The sequence below is a fragment of the Symphalangus syndactylus genome, chromosome 3 (genome assembly GCF_028878055.3).
Source record: "Symphalangus syndactylus isolate Jambi chromosome 3, NHGRI_mSymSyn1-v2.1_pri, whole genome shotgun sequence".
In the NCBI taxonomy this organism is placed as follows: domain Eukaryota; kingdom Metazoa; phylum Chordata; class Mammalia; order Primates; family Hylobatidae; genus Symphalangus; species Symphalangus syndactylus.
The window spans coordinates 128,693,381-128,716,294 of record NC_072425.2 but is presented as its reverse complement, the minus strand read 5'-3'; the positions used below and the strand labels follow the sequence as shown (position 1 = coordinate 128,716,294).

The 22,914-nt window shown below is 44.0% G+C and overlaps 1 protein-coding gene across 12 annotated transcripts in view; it reads left to right on the top strand.

Moving 5' to 3' along the window:
- Positions 1-10,978: 10,978 nt before the first annotated feature.
- Positions 10,979-22,914, top strand: part of PPP2R1B (protein phosphatase 2 scaffold subunit Abeta) — a 42,319-nt gene continuing 30,383 nt past the window's right edge. For 7 of the 12 annotated variants that reach the window (XM_063636512.1, XM_055273057.2, XM_055273058.2 and 4 more), the window contains exons 1-7: positions 11,002-11,181; positions 12,045-12,135; positions 12,531-12,631; positions 16,364-16,596; positions 17,463-17,610; positions 22,240-22,395; positions 22,596-22,710. In XM_063636512.1, coding sequence (XP_063492582.1) covers positions 11,068-11,181; positions 12,045-12,135; positions 12,531-12,631; positions 16,364-16,596; positions 17,463-17,610; positions 22,240-22,395; positions 22,596-22,710 — 958 coding nt within the window. In that variant the 5' untranslated portion in view covers positions 11,002-11,067. Of the gene's footprint in view, positions 11,182-12,044; positions 12,136-12,530; positions 12,632-16,363; positions 16,597-17,462; positions 17,611-22,239; positions 22,396-22,595; positions 22,711-22,914 lie in introns of all 12 variants that reach the window. The other 5 variants (XM_055273060.2, XM_055273063.2, XM_055273064.2 and 2 more) reach the window with 5 other exon arrangements.

Sequence of the window (22,914 nt, the reverse complement as noted above, 5' to 3'; positions counted from 1 at the left end):
CAGTCCTCACTTTACCTCTGGTAATTTATTGATAGTGCCAAAAGCAACTCAAAAGATTTTTCAAAGTCCAAGGTTCTCTCCTTCAGATGCTAATTCGTTATCCATGGCACAGTAACTCAAGGGAAGGTAGAAGCATTTAGCAGGGCCTGAGCCCTGTAAAGTAAAAGGCCTTAGAATACCTTTACTCCTCATGCCTAGGCCATGGGTTGAAAAGCACACATTTACAGAAGGAAGTAGAATTTGCATTTTAAAAGTGTAGGGTAACCACCTAGACCAGATTTGGGTCTTGAGGAACGAACAAAGTCAGCTCTGCCAGATATAGAAGGGGATTCTGTTCTTCATGAGTGTAACGCCTGATACCCTCCTTTGAGCTCAATCTTAGAAATATATGGGACTGTACTGGCTTTGGGTTTAGGAGGGTATTTTGTTTGTTGGTTTGGCTTTTGTTTTGTTTTGTTTTTGTGTTTTGAGATGGAGTCTCGCTCTGTTGCCCAGGCTGGAGTGTGGTGGCATGATCTCGTCTCACCGCAACCTCCGCCTCCTGGGTTCAAGCAATTCTCCTGCCTCAGCCTCCTGAGTAGCTGGGATTACAGGCGCGCCACCACGCCTGGCTAACTTTTGTATTTTTAGTGGAGACGGTGTTTCACCATATTGGCCAGGCTGGTCTCAAACTCCTGACCTCTGGTGATCTGCCCGCCTTAGCCTCCCAAAGTGCTGGGATTACAAGCATGAGCCAGTGTCCAGCCTTGGTTTTTGTTTTTTTAATACACCCTCTAGATTTTCAGATTTGCTCTGTGGAGGAAGCATGAATAATAGCTAACACATATTAAACATTTACTATATGTCAAGATTTTTATTTTTATTATTTTTTTGTTATTTATTTATTTATTTTGCAGTGAGCTATGAGTGTGCCACTGCATTCCCCCCATGCTGGAGTGCAGTGGCACACTCAGCTCACTGCAGCCTCAAACTTCTGGGCCAAGTGATCCTCCCACCTAGGCTCCTGGGTGGCTGGGAAATGCAAGCGTGTGCCACCACCCCCCACTTACGTCAGGAATGCTTTAAGTTGCTTTTTTCTCACATAGTCATCACAACAACCTTATGAAGTCAATAACTATTATTAACCTCCTTTTATAGATGGGGAAACTGATGCTTGGAGATATTATTAAGTGTCTTGTCCAAGATCACCTAGGTAGAAAGTGGTAGACCTGCAATTCAAACCCAAGCGGTCTGACGACTGAGCCGCTCTTTTAACCATGACCTTATAGTCCCTATTTCATAACCTCTTTGAAGTCTACAGTCTTTTTTGGATGATATGTTGGGGGAACCTAGATGGAGTCAATAGGCAGAGATGAGAACAGGATGTAGTCAAAGTTGTTTCACTTTATAAAACATAAGTTATTTATTTATTTAGAGATGGGGTCTCACTGTGTTGCCCAGGCTGGCCTCAAACTCCCGGGCTTAAGTGATCCTCCCGCCTCAGCCTCCTGAATAGCTGGGACTACAGGCACTTGTTTCAGTTTTGTATCACCTTCTTAGTCCACTTCCAGTAACCACAGCCTGGAGAGTGTCCTAGTAGAACAGTGTGCAGCTGGTACATGCAGTGTTTGTAGGGGCTTTTCTAGAACACTGGGGGCCTCCAGCTAATTTTAACCACATAGCTAAATCAGAGAGGGAGCTGATTTCCTGAAGTCCTAGAAGTTAGTGGAAATTCCGGTTTCTGATTACAGTCCCAGCTGGATTTCTGCCGAAATGTGACTTTTGTGTCCAGGGGATCTTGGCATTGGTCCCTTCTTACTCCTGTGACTTTTCTCCTACCAGTTCTGCTGAGCAGATCAGAAAAGGAAGTGGGGAAGAATACCATCTTCAGGGGAGACCAAGGGCAAAAGCTTTCAGGGGAACAGGAATATTTTAAGTCGGCCCTGCTGTTGCTAAATCAAACCTCTGTCTAGTTGGATCCTGGGGGCAGTGTGCCCAGCTGCTGAAAGCTACTACTTATGTTGGCCGGGTCTAGTACAAGACATGATGATAAGTGGCCGGACATGGTGGCTTATGCCTGTAATCCCAGCACTTTGAGAGGCTGAATGGAGAGGACTGCCTGAGCCCAGGAGTTCGAGACCAACCCGGGCAACATGGTGAGACCCTGTCTCTTTATTTTTTTTTCTTTAAAAAAAAGACATGGTGATAAGAGGCCTACAAAAATGAGAGAGAATAAAGAAATCTGGGCTCCACCCTGTGGATATAGCAGAGATAGACAGGGAATAGCTGGGCAGGAGTTACTTATCATACACATCTATGGATGCCACAGGAAAGACAGCCAGGGCCAGGCAGAGAGTACAGTCTGTAGCATGGTAAACCAAGAACTAAGAGGTTTGCTTGTTTCAATAGTTAATAATCTTCATGGTTCAAAATTCAAAAAGCCTAAATGCAATGTGGTATTCTGGAGTGAGTCCTGCAATAGAAAAAGGACATTAGTGGAAAAATGGGTGAAATTTAAGTAAAATCTGGAGTTTAGACAAAGTACAAATCGATATGCTGCACACTGAAAAATTTCCCTTCCATCTCTGTTCCCCAGGCACCCTGTTACCTTGCCATTAACAACCAGTTATTCATCATGTGTGTCCTTCTAGAGTTTTTTGTACATATACAAGCACATGTGTGTGCATTCTATTTTACACAAATGGTAAGATACTATGTACACTATTCTGGCCCTTGCCTTTTTTTTTTTTTTTTTTTTTTTTGGAGACAGAGTTTCACTCTTGTTGCCCAGGCTGGAGTGCAGTGGTACGATCTCGGCTCACTGCAATCTCTGCCTCCCGGGTTCGAGCAATTCTCCTGCCTCAGCCTCCCAAGTAGCTGGGATTACAGGCATGCGCCACCATGCCTGGCTAACTTTGTATTTTTAGTGGAGATAGGGTTTCTCCATGTTGGTCAGGCTGGTCCAAACTCCCGACCTCAGGTGATCTGCCTGCCTCGGCCTCCTAGAGTGCTGGAATGAGCCACGGTGCCTGGCCTCCTTGCTGCTTTTTTTTTTTTTTTTTTTTTTTAATAAGATATGGCTTGGTAGGGTGGCTCACGCCTGTAATCCCAGCACTTTGGGAGGCCGAGATGGGCTGATTGCTTGACAAGCCCAGGAGTTCAAGACCAGCCTGGGCAACGTGGCCAAACCCTGTCTCTACAAAAAAATACAAAAATTAGCAGGGCATGGTGACGTACACCTGTCATCCCAGCTACTTGGGAGGCTAAGGTGGGAGGATCACCTGAGCCCAGGAGATTGAGGCTGCAGTGAGCCGTGATCATGCTACCGCATTCCAGACTAGGTAACAGAATGAGACCCTGTCTCAAAAAAAAAACAAAAACAAAAGATGATTTTCATATTAGCTATTTAGGAGCTATGCTTTTTCACTTAACACCGTAACAAAACATTTTTTTCCGAGTGGTATATAGGCCCCTGGCAAGATAATGGGGGTTCTGGCCTGAGAACATTAGAGCCCTTTAATAGTACTCAAAGGCCTAAGGCTTTTGAGAAAGGTCACTGTGCCTGTTTATCTTCAGGTTTTCCATAGCTTAAATCTACCCTTGTGACGCCCATAATCCCAGCACTTTGGGAGGCCGAGGCAGGTGGATCACCTGAGTTCAGGAGTTTGAGACCAGCCTGGCTAACGTGGTGAAACCCCGTCTCTACTAAAAATACAAAAATTAGCCGGGCATTGTGGCACATGCCTGTAGTCCCAGCTACTTGGGAGGCTGAGGCAGGAGAATCGCTTGAACCCGGGAGGTGGAAGTTGTAGTGAGCCGAGACCGCCCCATTGCACTACAGCCTGGGAAACAAAGCAAGACTCAGTCTCAGAAAAAAAAAAAAAAAATCTACCATTGTGGCTAAAGGAGATATTAACTCTGACTGCTGTTCTTAGAGAACTGGGGCCTGTACACCTTGAACATAGGACTCCAGATGTACTCTTTTTTTTTTTTTTTTTTGAGAAGGAGTCTCGCTCTGTCGCCCAGGCTGGAGTGCAGTGGCGCAATCTCGGCTCACTGCAAGCTCCGCCTCCCGGGTTCACGCCATTCTCCTGCCTCAGCCTCTCCGAGTAGCTGGGACTACAGGCGCCCGCGACCACGCCCGGCTAATTTTTTTGTATTTTTAGTAGAGACGGGGTTTCACCGTGGTCTCGATCTCCTGACCTTGTGATCCGCCCGCCTCGGCCTCCCAAAGTGCTGGGATTACAAGCGTGAGCCACCGTGCCCGGCCAGATGTACTCTCTTGTGTTTGGCATGGGCATCAGATTCAGTGAGCCCTTGGTAATAAGTAACACAACTTCTGTATTTTTTTTTTTAGTAGAGATGGAGTTTCACTGTATTAGCCAGGATGGTCTCGATCTCCTGACCTCCTGATCCACCTGCCTCGGCCTCCCAGAGTGCTGGGATGACAGGCATGAGCCACCGTGCCTGGCCTAAATAACACAACTTCTAACATCTGCATGGTGCTTTCCACTAACAAAGCACCTTTCATCATGACTCTCGCTCCTCACAAGTCTGAGAGGTAAAAGCTCTATTTTACTGATGAAAAAAATCTTCTAGAACAGGTATTCTGACTCTAAATCATATACTCCTTTCATTCTTTCATGTGGGTCCTTCTTGTTGCCAAAGTTCAATTGGAATATTTTCCTATTTGCTCCCACTTCCTCAGTAGATAAAAACTGCTAATGGATAGTATTTGAGTGCTTTCTCTTGCCAAGTACTACCTATGCACTTTATATGAATTAGTTAATCTTTTTAACAACCACATGAGGTAAGCTCAACAGCCCCACCGTATAAATGTAGAAACCAAGATTCAGAGAGGATAGGTTATTTGCCCAAAGTCACACAGCTAGTAATTGGTAGAGGTGGGATTTCAACCTACATCTTCCTGACTCCAGAGTATACTCTCCTAATCATTGTATGTACTATTGTGAAAGGTAACTGAGTGTCCTCTTTCTTTTTCTTTTTTCTTGCTCTGTTGCCCAGGCTGGAGTGCGGTGGTGCCGTCACGGCTAACTGCAGCCTCTGCCTCCCAGGCTCAAGTGATTCTCCCACCTCACCCTCCCAAACAGCTGGTACTACAGTCAGGCACCACTGTGCCCAGCTAATTTTTGTATTTTTTGTAGAGATGAGGTTTTACCATGTTGCCTAGGCTGGTCTCAAACTCCCGAGCTCCAGAGATCTGCTCACCTGGACTTCCCAAAGTGCTGGGATTACAGGCATGAGCCACCTCACCACCTTGCCCGGCTGTGCTATTTCTTTGATTTGCTCTTCCCAAGAATTCAAGCAAAGTTTGCCTTGGAAATCCAATACCTTTGTTATATGTGGTGATAAGCTGTGGAACAGAGGTAGGAGATGGAGGAGGGAGTAGCAATAATCCCTGATTATGAGTTCTGCACCTGCTTCTGATTTATTGGGACATCAGGTAAAGTCCCTTTCTCGTTGTTGGGGTATTCCCACCCATAAAAATGGGATTAAAAATTTGCCATGAAGAAAACACAGAAGAAAAAGAAGGCTAAAATATTGAGCTGAAATTGAAGGGAAAATATTTGAGTTCCACAGAATGGTGACATACTTTGCATGAATACAAATTTAAAATATCATTAATGCTATGGTGATAATCACTACTTTGCGATGAATTAAGTACAGCCCTTGGAATCAGTTTACCAGGGTCATCTTGCCACATGAAGACAGTTGGAAAATGCCTCCGTGTGCCTCAGGTTTCCCACCCCTGTCATCCACCACTCCCTTGATGTCCCTTTCAGGGGGACAACAGTCTGAATCTGCCCTGAGACACTTACAGGTCTCCTGCACTTGGCCTTCTCACACAGTGGGGCGACTGTGGAGCAGATTAGCATTTGAATGAGAACCTATTTGTAAAGCTCTTTGGCTGTGAGGGAGAGGCAAGCTTAGTAAACTTGAGGCAAGGGGCCAGAGAAGATGACAGTGATGTCACTTCGATCCTCATGACTGACGCTTTTCTTTTTCCCAGTGGCGCTATCTCGGCTCACCACAACCTCTGTCTCCTGGGTTCAAGCGATTCTCCTGCCTCAGCCTCCTGAGCAGCTGGGATTACAGGCTTGCGCCACCACACCCGGCTAATTTTTGCATTTTTAGTAGAGACAGGGTTTCACTATGTTGGCCAGGCTGGCCTCAAACTCCTGACCTCAGGTGATCCACCCTCCTCGGCCTCCCACAGTGCTGGGAGTACAGGCATAAGCCACCACACCCGGCCGATGACTGATGCTTTTCTGATGTGACTTTGAGAGCTGTTAACGTGAACGAGAGTTGATGGCCGTCGATCCCATCTGCCTATACTTCCTATATTCTTGATGCTTTGTCTTATAGGAACCGGGCGAATTTAACTCAGTCTTCCTTTGATTCACACTGGATGAGTGAACTGCATGTGGGTGTCAGAACTCAGTGCTTTTGTACTGAGGATGTCACCTTGTTACCTGAGGGCTGCCTTAAATCCTCAACCTAATCTCAGCTGTTGCCTCTGGCATTCCCTGGTTATTAGTTTCTTGTGGGGTGTGTGTGGGAAGTGGAGAGGAGACCTGAGGGAGGAATAGAGAGAGGACATGGAAATACCTCAGGGCCACAGTACTGTATTGGTAGTCCTTGGCTAACTTCCAGAAGTCCAGCAAGAGAGGGACAATCCTTTTTATTTATTTTTTAGAGACAGGGTCTGGCTCTATTGCCAGGCTGGAATGTAGTGATGTGATCATAGCTCACTGTAGCCTCGAACTCCTGGGCTCAAGTGATCATCTCACCTCAGCCTCCTAAGCAGCTGGGCCTACAGGTGTGCCAGCAGACTCTGCTATTTTCTTTCTTTTTTTTTTTTTTTTCTGGTAGAGACAGGGTCTTGCTACGTTGCTCAGGCTGTGGGACCATCTTTTGAATCTGGCAAAACCCACAGCCTATAGATTCAGATTTGCTTATTGATAAGTCATTTGATTTCTTCTGGACACAGGTGGCCTCCAAAGACTTTCAGACTCTACCTGAGCAGATGCTCGTTTATTGACATGGAAATTGTTTTTCCAGATGAACTTTTAATATCAATGGTTTTCAAGTATCAATGCTCATTAGAATCACCAGTGGACACTGTAAACCATCTGGCCCCATTCTTAAGGACTCTAATTCAGTAGGTCTGGGTTGGAGGCCAGAAATCTGCATTTTTAACAGGCATCTTAAGTGATTCAGACGGTCAGCCTTAGAATTTGGCCCCTGTTTTGAACTAGCCTTTTTTTCTGCTGCAGTCTGTTTTAATCACCTTCATTGAAGGATTTATTAGCATCTCCATGTTTATTACCTGTTTCATTCTCATAGCATCACAGCAACTCAAGCGGGAACAAGAGGTGGTTAGCTCCATTTTATGGGGTGTAAGGGGGTGGAAGGTGGGATTGAGGCACTGGGAGAGGTAGGTCATGATGAGTCAGAGACAGAGACGGGAACTGAAGTCCAAAATTGATGACTGTCAAACCAGGCAATTTTCTGGGGCCTATTTTCTCAGCTTGTGATTTTATATTTAATCATAGTTATTCCTTGAATCTCCAGTTCATTGTACTTGGGTAAGCAAAGCATATCTGTATTTTAAACAAAGTAGTTTAGCATCAAGGTGCCAGTTTTTGTTAGCATATTAAGGCTTTCTTAAGCTTGAATTAATATGGAAAATAGCATTATGGAACTGACTTAATCTGCTTCTCTCTGCGCATGCTTCCTTTATTATTTCTGAAGACTTTTTTTTTTTTTTTTTTTTTTTGAGACAGCGTCTCACTCTGTCACCCAGGCTGGAGTGCAGTGGCAGTCACAGCTCACTGCAGCCTCAACCTCCCAGGCTCAAGTGATCCTCCTGCCTCAGCCTCCCGAATAGCTGAAACTAGGCATGCATTACAGGCCCAGCTAATTTCTGTGTTTTATTTGTAGGAATGGGGGGATCTCACTATGTTGCTAGGACTGGTCTTGAACTCCTGGACTTAAGCAATCCTCCTATCTTGGCCTCCCGAAGTGCTGGGATTACAGGTATGAGCCACTGCACCTGGCCAAGACTTTTTTTTTTTTTTTTTTTTTTTTGAGAGACAGTTTCTTGCTTTCTCACCCAGGGTGGAGCGCAGTGGTGTGACCTCAGCTCATTGCAGCCTCAACCTCATGTGCTCAAGTGATCCTCCCACCTCAGCCTCCTGAGTAGCTGGGACTATAGGTGCACACCACCACGTCCTGCTAATTTTTTTTTTTTTTTTTTTTAGAGATGGGGTTTTGCTATGTTGCCCATGGCTGGTCTTGAACCCCTGAGCTCAAGTGATCCATCATGTGTACCACTGCCCCAGGTGAATTTTTCACATAAAGTATAAGAAAACAGATTTCTCCTCTCAGTGCCTACAGGAATCCCCTCTGGTAAAGTACTAAGTTAAAAAAACCTCTTAGCCCTCTGTCTATCCAAGTTGGATAGTATTAAATGTATGAATCCATTTTTAGCCTGGGCAGTATGGTGAGACTCTGTCTACACACACACACACACACACACACACAAACACACACGAAGCTGGATGTGGTGGCACATGCCTGTAGTCCTAACTACTCACGAGGCTGAGGCTGGAGGATTGCTTGAGTCCCCGAGTTTAAGGTTACAGTGAGCTATGATTGTGCCACTGCACTCCAGCCTGGGAAACGCAGCAAGACCCTGTTTCTTAAAAATACACACACAACAATAATTTTTTAAAATCCTGAAAACTCTCAGTTAAATCATTATTGTTATTATTATTTTAGAGATGGGGGTCTTGCTGTATTGTCCAGGGTGGTCATGAACCCCTAAACTCAAGTGATCCTCCCACCTCAGCCTCCCAAGTAACTGGGAGGACAGGCACGCATTACCATGTTTAGCTAAATTGTTTTTATTATGCTGTGGTTATTTAAATTTACAAATATAAAGTAGGAAATAATGTGCTTTTATTTCTAGTTCTTATACAGCTAAAAAAACCACAACAAATTTACAAATTAAATACAAATGAAACCACAAAATGAATACTATTCAATTAAAAATATTATAGTAATTTAACATGACAAATGATGTATTTTGCTAAAACTATCATCCCTCGTATTGTTACTATGGTGTTACCTGCTATAGCTCAGCTTCTTTTGTGTTCAACATGCCTATGCCACCAAGTGACTCCTGATATCTTAATTTTCTCACCATTTTTCTCTGTTACAACTACCAAATAGTGCAATCTCATGATGCATTTGGCTTTCATTTTGTGCATGAAAGTATCATTCTCATTTTAAAACCACCTCTGTTCTTTTCTCATTATCCCAGAACGATACTTTTATCGCACTAAAACACACATGTAAATGTAGGTGCTGAAATTGTGTGGCAATACTGGGTTGTAAGGTGGTCACCCAAATAATTCGGAATATGCTTATGCAAATCTAAAAAATATGAAAATGAAAATAAAATTAAAACCCTAGAGAATACATTCACAGACATAATTTGAGAAAAACTGTTCAGATCTGCTGGTTCCCAAACTTTCATTACTATCAAAGGCTCTATCTATTGTGCTTACTTCCAAGAACCCCATTTATTTATTTATTTATATATTTATGTATTCATTCATTCAAAGGCTCTATTGTGCTTACTTGCAAGAACCCTATTTATTTATTTATTTTTGAGACGGGGTCTCACTCTGCCACCCAGATTGGAGTACAGTGGTGCGATCCTGGCTCACTGCAACCTCTGCTTCCCGGGCCCAAGCGATTCTCATGTCAGCCTCCTGAGTAGCTGGGACTACAGGCTCCCGTCACCAGCCCAGCTAATTTTTGTATTTTTTAGTAGAGACGGGGGTTTCACCAAGTTGGCCAGGCTGGTCTCGAACTCCTGGCCTCAAGTGATCCGCCCGCCTTGGCCTCAGAACCCCAGTTTTAAAAAAGTTTGTCTCCTACACTGCATTTATAGTTTTATTAATCAGGCACATAGAATTACCATTTCGGAGCTTGTGATCACCATATGTAGTTATCACTCCAAGCTGCTTAAATTCCAGTCTAAAACAAACAAAACATTCTAATTATTCTGTGCTACCCTGACAAGGGTAAGTGAAACCTTTCCATTCAGGTTTGTAAGAACGAGCTCCCATGCCTCCACCTCTTCCCCTTGCTGCCTCTGAGGACTCTTGGAGGTCTAGAGAGGCCAGTTTGGGTTTTCTTGCTCAAGCAAAGTAGCCACCCCACCCGATTTGGAAGGATTAAAGCTTGTCCTAGTTTTGCTTCATTGTTGTACTTCTAGCATGCTAAAGAGCTAAAAAATGGGAGGAAGAAAATACAACAGAAGGCACCATTCCAGTACCAAACTGAAAAGAAACACAAAAACAAGAGAGCAGCATGTTTTTAACAGCTTGCGTGGAAAAAATATTGACTGGGGAGTTTGGACAGCACTGTTCATTTTCTCTCACCGCCCGCGTTATTTGTCTTACGGAGCAGGAGCCAGATACCATTCTGGAGAACGGGCCGAGGGAAGAGGTGGAGGAAAGGTTTTGTGGAAGCTTGAGGCTGAGCGGAGAAATTAGGGCTGGAGATCCAGTGGCTCAGGGCCAGGAAGAAGTCCGGGGAGGTGCTAAAGCCTTTTTCCTCCTGGCCTCGGGCACTCTCTTTGGTCCGCCTGAGTCTTAAGAGGGCACAGTGCAGATCACTCAGGTAGGTCCCTGGCTCCTTCAGACTATAACGAGCCGGATGAATCCCTGTCCCTGTTTCTTTCGGCTGGGGAAAGGACGCAGGGGTTCCATTCACTTTCTCAGCCCAGCCGTCTTCTTGAATTCAGACCTACAACTCCTGCAGTGGGGGTCGGAAGGGAGCCTTAATCATCGGGACAGAAACTCAGCTCCCCAACCTCGGCTAAACCCACGTGGCGGCCTTAGTCCCTACTGCCTGGGCGCGGGGCGGGGCCTGGGCGCGGGGCGGGGCCTGGGCGCGGGGCGGGGCCTGGGCGCGGGGCGGGGCCTGGGCGCGGGGCGGGGCCTGGGCGCGGGGCGGGAGGCGGTGACCAGCAGGAGTAGGAGAAAGAACATGGCGGGCGCATCGGGGCTCGGGACCGGCCCAGGAGCAGCCGGGGGAGACGGAGATGATTCGCTCTACCCAATCGCGGTTTTAATCGACGAGCTCCGCAATGAAGACGTGCAGGTACTGGACTGAGGCCGGGGAGCAGAGGCGACACCGGCTGGTCGCGTGGTAGAGAAGGGGAAAGGCCTGCGCCACGGTGGGGGTGGCCGGGGTACTGAATGAGCCGGGCTCGTAACAGAAACTTGAAGGGGAGGCGGGGAAAGCTCCGCGAGGGGCTGTGGTGACACGCCCCGACCTTCCCGGGGACCTCTCCAGTACCCCTGCTTCGGACCCCTTGAGGCGTCCGCCCGGAGCCTTGCCCTTCCAGAGCGGTTGTCGGGGAACCCGCTTCCCGCCTGGGCGCCCCATCCGGGCCGTGAGGTGGCCGCGCCTCGTAGGCAGGGAAGCAGGAGAAGCGCGGTGCCGGGCCGAGACGGGGCTGGAGCAGCTGAGGGGCGCAGGATGCCCAGAAGACCTTTGAAGTGCCTCAGAATCCCTTCATCTCGGCTTGGAACTGGCTCGGCTTGTTGGGTAGAGAGCGGGGGTGGGATGGCCGATTAACCTGGACGAGTCGTTGTATCCACTCTGCGGGAACTTTTCTTTGAAACCACAGGTGTTGTATTCAACCGTTTCACCTGCTTCACCACTGCCAAAGTGCTCCCTTTTTAAAATTATCTTACTTCCTAGGTGTTGTATTGTCTTTCATTCATTTCTCTTCCGGTCCCTTCTGAGTGTTTCTCTTAGGAAATCTTCCGCGGCTAGTGAGGCCGAGTTACACTTCTTTTTGGAAGTCCCTATGAGGTTCCTTAACAGTAAAATCTAAATGAAAGGTTATCTTCATTCTTACCCCTGTGTCATTATTTCACCTGTTAGCACCTTTTGTCTTTTGATCTAAATTCAACCGTTTCTTTACATTGTTCTTCTTTTTACTTTCTTTTCTGAAGCTCCGACTCAACAGTATTAAGAAGTTATCAACAATTGCCCTAGCACTTGGAGTAGAAAGGACGCGAAGTGAATTGTTGCCATTCCTTACAGGTATGTGAATCTTTGTTTAAAGAAAGGCAGGGACATTCCATTTTCCAGTAGCTTTCAACACTGACTTTTTTAGAGTTTGTTACCCACATTAAAATGAGCCAGGTGTTTTTTGTGCCAAAGAAACAGAACAGAGTATATTGTTAGTTGTGGCTAGATATAGTCAAACATCAACCATTTAGCTATTGGGAAAGTAAATGATACGGGAGTATGAATTTCTAATTCGTTGTGCACAACAGATCCAGGAAGACGGTTGATTGAGGAGAAGGAAGAAAATGTTAGGATTTTGACTGGGTCACCTTACTGGTTGCATAGTGAATCTGTTCCTAGTTTTGTGTCAGTGTCCAGCTGTGGGAGAGCTATCCGTGTTGATGAGTCCTTGTTGTTGTCACTTCCAGATACGATTTATGATGAAGATGAGGTACTATTAGCTCTTGCTGAGCAGCTGGGAAATTTCACTGGCCTAGTGGGAGGTCCTGACTTTGCCCACTGTCTGCTGGTGAGTATTTATAAGCTGCCAACCCTCCTACAACTTTTGCAGTATAAATGATACATTGTTTGGTGATAGACACACTGCAGCATTTTTTATGCAGATCTTTTTATGGGCAGATAGTCATAATGTTAGTCATTGAGAGAATAAATACTGTAGGCACTTTGGACTCAACCCCTTCTTTTTTTTTCTGTAAATAAGAGAACTTCGTCCTTCTTTTCTGCATCTGTAGACTTATTAGTTTAGATGTAGGGAGAAAAAGGGTTTGATTGTTTTTATGGTTCCCCCGCGCGATGTTAGAAGTCTTAATTCTCACCTAGCAGCATTTTGTCTTTGTCAGTTTAACTTTTGCTTCTGACTTTGTGAATTTGATGAATTTAGTTCAATGTAATTGACACTTATTGAGAGTCTACTTTATCAGACACATCATAGTTTACAATGTTAATGTTGAAAAAGACCAATGTAAGGGGGCTTGGTGGCACAAGCCTGTAGTACCAGCTACTCAGGAGGCTGAGATTGGAGGATCACTTGAGCCCAGGAGTTTGAATCCAGCCTGGGTAACATAGTGAGACCCCCATCTCTTAAAAAAAAAAAAATGACCACCAAAATGAATCGAATAAGGTTCCTGCCTTTATGTGTCAGCAAATAATTACTGTGCAGTCTTAAATGGAAAGATATAAGTACCCACAAAATACCCACGTAATAGAGGGGAGAAAGGGATTCACTCAGGGTGATCAGGGAAGACCTTGGGAGATGATGTCTGAACTAGGTTTTAAAGGATGACCAGGAACTCAACAGTTGGACAAGGTAGGGGTGTATGTGTCAGAGCTTTCAATACTGGGTATGTAATACTGATTCTTGTGATTTGTATCTCTAGTTCTGACTTTTCCATGGAACTCCTGGGGTAGATTGATTAATAGATAAGTATGAATAAATATATATATATATATAGAGAGAGAGAGAGAGATTTTTTCTGTCTATGTATATAGGCCTATGCTTTTTTCTACTTGTATGTCAAACAGGTATTTCAAACTTAACATACCCAAAACAAAACTTAGCTTTATCCCTCAAATACACCTCTCATTTAGTTGTTCCACTTCAGTAAATGTTATCACTGTCTTTCCATTTGCTCAAGCCAAAACCTCGAATATATTCTTGAATCCTCTTTCGCTTGTTCCCCACATCTAATCCATTAGTAATTCCTATAGAGTCTACGTATATTTCAAATAAGTCCACTTTCTTCCATCCCTCCTATTACCAGCCTAGTCCAGACCATCATCTTTCTCTAGATTGCTGTAGTAGCTTCCTAACAATGCTTTCCACTCTTGCCTCTCACCCGACCCTTACAGTTCACATCACCCAGCAGATGGCTCACTCTCTGCCATAGCTCTTAGAAAATCCAAATTCTGTACCTTAGTTTGCAAGGCTTTTTATGACCCGCCTCTGTAGGATTATCATATGCCCAGTGGTACTGCTTGAGAAGAGGTCACAGTAGGCAGGGAACAGACCGCCAAAGGCCTTGATAACCTCTTCCATTCACATTGGTCATCTTTCTGTTTTTTGAACTAACCAAGCTCATTATTCCCTTAGGACCTTTGCCCTAGGTCTTCCCTCTAATGAAAAGCTCTTTCAAGCTTTCTGTGGCTGGCTCCTTGTTATTCAGGGATCAACTTCAATGCATCTCCTCAGGGAGGTTTTCCCCAACCACTCAACTTAAAATAGCCTTCCGGTCATCCCTTACCACATTATCCTACTCCGTTTTTCTATAGAGTACTCATCACCATCTACTTATTGTTGTCTTACTCCATTAGAATGTAAATGCCACTAGAGTGAGGAACCTTGTCTGTTTGCTTTCTTCTGTGTCCTCAAAGCTAGAATACACCAATAATCATGTATTGAAAAAATGAGTTTCAGAGGCTTGGAAGCATGAAACAGGCTGGGTTCCAAACTGCTGGAGTGTGGCTGGGTGTGGTGGCTCACACCTGTAATCCTTGCCTTGGGAGGCCAAAGCAGCAGGAGGATTGTTTGAGGCCAGGAGTTCAAGACCAGCCTGGGCAACATAGTGAGACCCCAACTCTTAAAAAATAGCTGGGCATGGTGTCTGTCTGAGTCCTAGCTACTCGGGAGGCTGAGGCAGAAGGATGAGGAGTCTGAGGCCTCACTGAGCCATGATTGTGCCACTGCACTTCAGCCTGGGCAACAGAGCAAGACCCTGTCTCTTAAAAAAAAAAAAAAAAAGAACTGCTGGAAGTGTTGAGGCTGGGTAGGCAGAGTGTCATCAAGGGCCAGGCAGAGTTCAAATCAAGAGACCACTCATAAGCAATTCTCAGGAGGATGGCCTCATCCTGTAGTAATGATAGCTATTATCCAGTGGTAGTGCATGAGAGGGGGTTGCAGTAGGCAGGGGACAGATCATGAAATGCCTTTGCAAGTGAGAAACAGTATCTTTTCAATGGGTTTCTGAAATACCTTCTAGGAAAGCTGAATACTGTCTACCTGTGTGTATCAAACAATTTTTAAAATATATTATTAGACACACTTCTTTTCTTTAACTCATTATGCTTCTGTTTCACTCTTGGTTAGTTCTATATGTGGGTTTTATGCTTTAAAATCTGTAGCTCATGGCATGTGTAGAATCTACCTGGACTACACGCAAACTCAGTAAGACAGAGAGTCAGAGAGCCAGCCTGTTTACACGTTTTACTAGGCCATGCCATTTTGAGTTACTGCTCTTAATCCAGACCATCCACCCCATTTGGCTTCTTTTATTTCTAAAGCTGTAAGCAAGGTGTCCTACCATCTCTGTACTTTACTTTTTTTTTTTTTTTTTTGAGACAAGAGTCTCACTCTGTCACCCAGGCTCAAGTGCAGTGGCACAATCTTGGCTCACTGCAACCTCCGCCTCCCGGGTTCAAGCGATTCTCATGCCGCAGCCTCCTGAGTAAGCTGGGTTTACAGGCGTGTGCCACCATGTCTGGCTAATTTCTGTATTTTTTGGTAGAGACAGGGTTCCACCATGTTGGCCAGGCTGGTCTCGAGCTCCTGACCTCAAGTTATCTGCCCACCTCAACCTCCCAAGGGCTGGGATTACAGGTGTGAGCCACTGTGCCCGGCCAATCTCTGTAGTTTTCACTTGATTGTTCTGTCAGAAACTCCTTTCTACCCTATGGCTAATGGAAAGTTGCTGAATGTGTTCTGAAAAAATCAATTTTGCACTCAGCATTTTATAGGTTGGATAAAAGGATGGGATGGAGATGGTGGATAAGGGTTGCTTGCACCTCTGGGAATGGTGGAATGATACTGAAAAGGCTGTGGACTCAGTGACCTGACAAGCTGTTATCCTGTATTTGTGGTGCCTAACATTGGTCATATTTTTGTACTTACTCTTGAGGAAATATACATGATCCTGTCTGAATTTGGCTGTGTATCTTTTAAACCTAGTGATTCAGCTCACAGTAATATTAATACTGTGTCAAGTCTCTTACACTGTGTCATTTGTAGACACCATCTGGGAATTGCCATCTGGGACACGAGATCTTGGCTTTTCCGCAGAAGTCGTGTCTTTGGGTTGGCCGCACCATATGTCATCACTGTGTGAGCTGAAAGTAACCATTTGGTATGATAGAGCTAACATTCTGGTTACGTGTACCACCTCCCTTCAGTCACTTTAAAAGGTGATTATCTGTTTCTAACCTGATTCAATAAGTTTTCTTCTCTGGTTTTCCTTTTTAATCCATTCAGCCTCCTTTGGAAAATCTGGCAACTGTGGAAGAGACTGTTGTTCGTGACAAGGCTGTGGAGTCCCTGAGACAGATCTCGCTGGAGCATACTCCTGTTGCTCTGGAAGCTTATTTTGTACCTCTGGTGAAACGCCTAGCAAGTGGGGATTGGTTCACCTCTCGCACATCTGCATGTGGTTTACTCAGCGTTTGCTATCCCAGGGCATCAAATGCTGTTAAAGCAGAAATCAGACGGTAAGCTATGGTGTTTTTTTGCTTTGTTAAAGCAGAAATCAGACAGTAAGCTATGAGTTATTTGGGATTACTAGGAACTTGTAGCTGACAATTTACATAGTACCTTGTTACCAATGAGTGGCTGATACTAGCATAGTAGGATTTATGACTTTTTTTTTTTTTTTAAGGAGATAAGGTCCTGCTCTGTTGCCTAGGCTGGAGTGTGGTGGCACAATCATAGCTCACTGCAACCTTGAACTCTTCTGCTTAAGCGATCCTCCAGCCTCAGCCTCCAAGTAGCTAGGACTACTGACATACACTACTGCGCCTGGCTAATTTTTAAAAAAAATTTCTGGTTGGATGCAGTCGCTCATGCTTGTAATCCCAGCACTTTGAGAGGCTGAGGTGGGAGGATTGCTTGAACTCAGGAGTTCAAGACCAGCTTGAGCAACATAGTGAGACCTTGTCTCTACTAAAAAGAAAAAAAAAATTAGCTGGGCATGGTGGAACCCGCCTGTGTTCCTAGCTACTCAGAAGCCTGAGGTGGAAGGTTCACTTGAGCACCCCCCAACAACAAAAAAAATATTTTTGGGGTTTAGATAGGGTCTTGCTATGTTGCCCAGTCTGCTTTCAATTCCTGGCCTGAAGCAGTCCTCCTACCTGGGCTTCCCAAAGTACTTTGATTATAGGTGTGAGGCACCATGCCTGGCCTATGATGTCATTTTTTATTATCCAGTTGAATATGTTTTATTTTTGTTACTTCTATGAGTAGAAGCTTAGTCACTGATTATTGTAAGATGAAACCTCTAAAAGTCTGTCTGTGTGTATGGGGGCAGATTTAGTCAGTGTTATTTGATGGGAAATACCTTCATTGTTTTATGTTGCAGGCAATTCCGTTCCTTGTGCTCAGATGACACACCAATGGTACGACGTGCTGCTGCTTCCAAATTGGGTGAATTTGCAAAAGTTTTGGAATTAGACAGTGTGAAAAGTGAAATTGTTCCACTGTTCACTAATCTAGCTTCAGATGAACAGGTAAACTAACTCTTAGTATTTAAGGGACACAGATATGCTCCTTTCCTCTAAATTTTCAGAATTTCTTTGGGGAATTTTAGTTTTCTTGTTAGGATTCTTTTTGCAGAATTAGTGCTGATTCTGGCCTGGTTAAAGTGTAACATGCTCATCTCAATGTTCTTATGTTTCTTTCTTAACCAGACCATGATTTCTCTCTTAAATTAGCAGCTGTTAAAAGAGCAGGGAGTCAGAGAGGAAATGGGAGCCATAATTAGAAAGGAAGACCAAAGCAGCATGGAGGGTAACATACCTTTGGGAATTGCTGGCTGTATTGTAATATGAGGGAGTAATGTTTCCTGGAATTTTTGACTTTTCAGATAAATAAGCTTAGAATGTGTTAGGAAAGCTATTTGACTCTCTGCTTCTTCTATAGTAGTGTATGGGATTACTTCACATAATTGTATTCAATTCTGAAGATCTAGATCTCTTTGGTATAGAAATAACAATAAAATTAGCAAACTTCCAAATGAAGTACTTAATTTTTCTCTGCCTTTAAGTAGTTATATGTATTAAGTAATTCAGTCCTTACAACAGCTCCATGAGATAGCCCATTTTACACATTAGAAAACAAAGGCACAGAAAGTTTAAGTAACTTGCTCAAGTTTGCATAGTTAGCAGTAGTGGAGTCAGAATTTGAATCTAGGTGGTTTGGCTCCAGAATTTGTGCCCTTCACAGCTAGGCTGTACCGCTTCTCTGTAATGGTGCTTAATAGGATCAGCTCCCAGAGTTCCTGGACTCTAAAATAGTCCTTTTGGGCTTTTAATTTGCATGTTGCCTGCCCTAAGATCCTTCATGTGCACAGGACCACAAGCCCAGGACAATATTAATGAGTCTCATTTTCAGATCCTAAATCTAAAGATCTAAATCCTACTTTCAAAATAATCTTAAAAGTTATTAGAATTTTTATTCTAATAATAAATGTACAAAATAAATGTATAACTTAATGAACTATTAGAAAGTAATACCAACTTGTTAACGATCACCTATGATAGGAGACATCACTTTGACAGCCACTATCCCAGAATCCCTCCGTGGATTCCCTTTCAAACACAAACTCTTCCTTCCTCCTCCACTTGCCACTCTATTTCCTTAAAAGTGACATTATCCTGACTTTTATGGTAAGCACAGCCTTAGTTTTCTTTGCACTTTTTTTTTTCTTTTCTTTTTGTTTTTTTAAGGAGTCTCACTCTGTCACCAGGCTGGAGTGCAGTGGTGCAATCTCGGCTCTCTGCAACCTCTGCTTCCTGGGTTCGAGCGATTCTCCTGCCTCAGCCTCCGAAGTAGCTAGGACTACAGGCGCATGCCACCACGCCGAGCTAACTTTTGTATTTTTAGTAGAGACGGGGTTTCACCATGTTGACCAGGATGGTCTCCATCTCTTGACCTTGTGATCCACCCACCTTGGCCTCCCAAAGTTCTGGGATTACAGGCGTGAGCCACCGTGCCCGGCCTTCTTTGCGCATTTATTACCTAAACGTTATAGTTTAAAACAGTGCTTTTCAACAGAACTATAATGTAAGCTACCTGTTAATTTTAAGTTTTCTACTGGCCATGTTTTTAAAAGTAAAAAGAAATAGGTGAAATTAACAATATTTGTATTCAACCAAAATTTTCCAAAATCTTATTATTTGAGTGTAAATAATGTGTACCAGCCACATTTCAAGTCTCAGCATGAGATGATGATGGTAATAGGGTGGTAGTGAAGATGGAAAGGATCTGGATGTCAGTTTGGAAGTGGGATCAATAGGTTAGTATTATTGGATTGGATGAATGGGAGAGAAATCAAGATCTCCTAGATTTTTTGCTTGAGCAACTGGGTGGATGATGGTATCATCGTTAAGATGGAGAAAATTCTGGGAGGAGGAACAGGTATAGGAGAGAAAACGAAGTTCTGGAAGAGAAGTAATTTTTTTTTTGTTTTTTTGAGATGGAGTTTCAACTCCTGTCGCCCAGGCTGGAGTACAATGGCGTGATCTCAGCTCACTGTAACGCTTGCCTCCTGGGTTCAAGTGATTCTCCTGCCTCAGCTTCCCGAGTAGCTGGCATTACAGGCGCCTGCCACCATGCCTGGCTAATTTTTTGTATTTTCAGTAGAGATGGGGTTTCACTGTGTTGGGTAGGCTGGTCTCGAACTCCTGACCTTGTAATCTGTCCACCTTGGCCTTCCAAAGTGCTGGGATTACAGATGTGAGCCACTGCGCCCGACCAGAGAAGTAATTTTTTAACAAACACGTATTAGCTTGTATTTCAGTAGTTGATTAGCAGTCCCATGATTTAGCATCATTTTCGAAATCCAAAGATATCTGTGTAGTCACTACCAAGAACTTAGTCCTGTCTTTTTTAGCCTGTGCGCTTGCATACAGAGGAATGTGTGTGTTTTTGGCATATAGTCAGTTATTGTTGATATACAGTTTCTAAGATTTGTAATATTTTGGAAGTTGGAGTCACTGTTATGTCTCTCAAGTATATGTATACGTAATAACATACATAACTTATTGTACACACTTAAAATTTTTTACCTATTTCTTCTGGGTGCTAATGTTTACATGTATTAAGATTCTACCTATATATGTATAATATACAAATCTGCAGTCTCATTTTCTAATTTCTCATTGATTTTTCTTTTTTTTTTGGTGTTTTTTTTTTTGAGTTGGAGTCTTGCTCTGTCACCCAGGCTGGAGTGCAGTGGCGCGATCTCGGCTCACTGCAGCCTCTGCCTCCTGGGTTCAAGCAATTCTGCTGCCTCAGCCACCTGAGTAGCTGGGATTACAGGCACGTGCCACCACGCCTGGCTAATTTTTGTATTTTTAGTAGAGATGGGGTTTCACCATGTTGGCCAGGCTGGTGTTGAACTCCTGACCTCAGGTGATCCGCCTGCCTCAGCCTCCCAAAGTGCTGGGATTACAGGCATGAGCCACCGCGCCTGGCCCCTCATTGATTTGTCTTAATTGTGTATTTTCCACTTGCTCAAAGGACATAGGGTCACGTTGGCATTGGCTGTTTACATTTGGAAAGTTGAGTTCATTAATCCCATACTTTTCTAATTTCTGTGTTTTTCTAGCCACAGCTTCCTCAAAGTTATTCTGTCCTTGATCTTCAACATTTAAATCCAACTGATTTTTGTTTTTGATTTCTAACTTTTAATTGTTCTGTGTATTTCTTTCCAAGTCATCATCTTATGCTGCCTACACTCCTGTTATTGCCACCCTGATCTGAGTTTTTTGAAAACTAAGCTAAGTGATTTCCTTTACTCTTATTCTGTACCTTTCTCCTAATCTGTTATAAATAACTTCTACAAGTATTCTTTTCATTTTTATCCCTCAACTTTCTGTTATAGTAAGGCTTTGAAGGCATCATTAAAATGTTTTGTTTTTTTTTTACTTAATTTTAAAATTTTCATTTCCTTTATAGAAACTCTGCATTCTAGCCAAGGTAATTACTTTGCTGTTTACTCATAGTACAAAGTCATTTCTATCTTTATGACTTTGACATGCCATTCCAGGCAAAGGGAGCAGCTCTTTCTTTCTTTCTTTTTTTTTTTTTGAGACAGAGTTGTCATCCAGGCTGGAGTGCAGTGGCGCAGTCTCGGCTCACTGCAAGCTCCGCCTCCTGGGTTCACGCCATTCTCCTGCCTCAGCCTCCTGAGGAGCTGGGACTACAGGCACCTGCCACCATGCCTGGCTAATTTTTTTTTTTTTTTTTTGAGACGGAGTCTCGCTGTCGCCCAGGCTGGAGTGCAGTGGCGTGAGCTGGGCTCACTGCAGGCTCCGCCCCCTGGGGTTCACGCCATTCTCCTGCCTCAGCCTCCTGAATAGCTGGGACTACAGGCGCCTGCCACCTCGCCCGGCTAATTTTTTGTATTTTTAGTAGAGACAGGGTTTCACTGTGTTAGCCAGGATGGTCTCGATCTCCTGACCTCGTGATCCGCCCTCCTCGGCCTCCCAAAGTGCTGGGATTACAGGCGTGAGCCACCGCGCCCGGCCTGATTTTTTTTTGTATTTTTAGTAGAGACGGGGTTTCACTGTGTTAGCCAGGATGGTCTCCCTCTCCTGACCTTGTGATCCGCCCGCCTCAGCCTCCCAAAGTGCTGGGATTACAGGCATGAGCCACTGCGCCCGGAGCAGCTCTTTTAATATGTAAATAACATGGCCAGGCGCAGTGGCTCGCGCTTGTAATCCCAGCACTTTGGGAGGCCGAGGCGGGTGGATCATTTGAGGTCAGGAGTTTGAGACCAGGCTGGCCAACATGGGAAAACCCTGTCTCTACTAAAAATTCAAAAATTAGCTGGGCGTGGTGGCTCCTGCCTGTAATCTCAGCTACTCGGGAGGCTGAGGCAGGAGAGTCACTTGAGCCTCGGAGGCCGATGTTGCAATGAGCCGAGATTGTGCCACTGCACTCCAATCTGGGTGACAGAGTGAGACCCTGTCTCAAAAAAAAAAAAAAAAAAAAAAAAAAGATGTCAAGACGTGAAACTATATAAGGTGTAGCAGTCTTGGTGGTGTTTATTTTTTTAAACACCTGCACCACCCCACAGTAGTTCCCCATGGGTCTCAGTAAATGTCTGAATTACAGAAATTTTGTTCCTTTAGGATTCAGTGCGCCTCCTTGCTGTGGAAGCTTGTGTCAGTATTGCCCAGTTATTGCCTCAGGATGACCTTGAGACTTTGGTGATGCCTACACTTCGACAAGCAGCAGAAGATAAATCTTGGCGAGTTCGCTATATGGTGGCTGACAAATTTTCAGAGGTAAAATGATCATTTTTAAGTACTAAGGAAATAAACCTGAAAACCCATAGACTTGCTGTTGTACCCAAAGTTTCTGAATTAATTCTTTTCAATGTGAAGTGCTGTGGCAAAAATATGTACTTACAGATTGCACAATTTTGTTTTGTTCTTGTTAATTATTTTGTTAGTATACATTAAAACCCGTTCAAATTCTTTTATAGCTCCAGAAAGCCATGGGTCCTAAAATCACCCTAAATGACCTCATTCCCGCCTTTCAGAACCTACTTAAAGACTGTGAAGCTGAAGTCCGGGCGGCTGCTGCCCACAAAGTAAAAGGTAAGGAGTTCAATTTATGTTGGAACATGTGTCATTCATTTTGGTGCATTTTTTGTTAGTCAAGTTTGCATGTTTTTTGTTCTAGAATATGTTTTTAAAATACATAGGGGTGTTTTCAGTGTGTGGAAATGTTACATTGTCACATAAAGATAGTCCCTTTATATTTAAAACCAAGAAATCATTTTGTCTTGTTTTTGTAAAAAA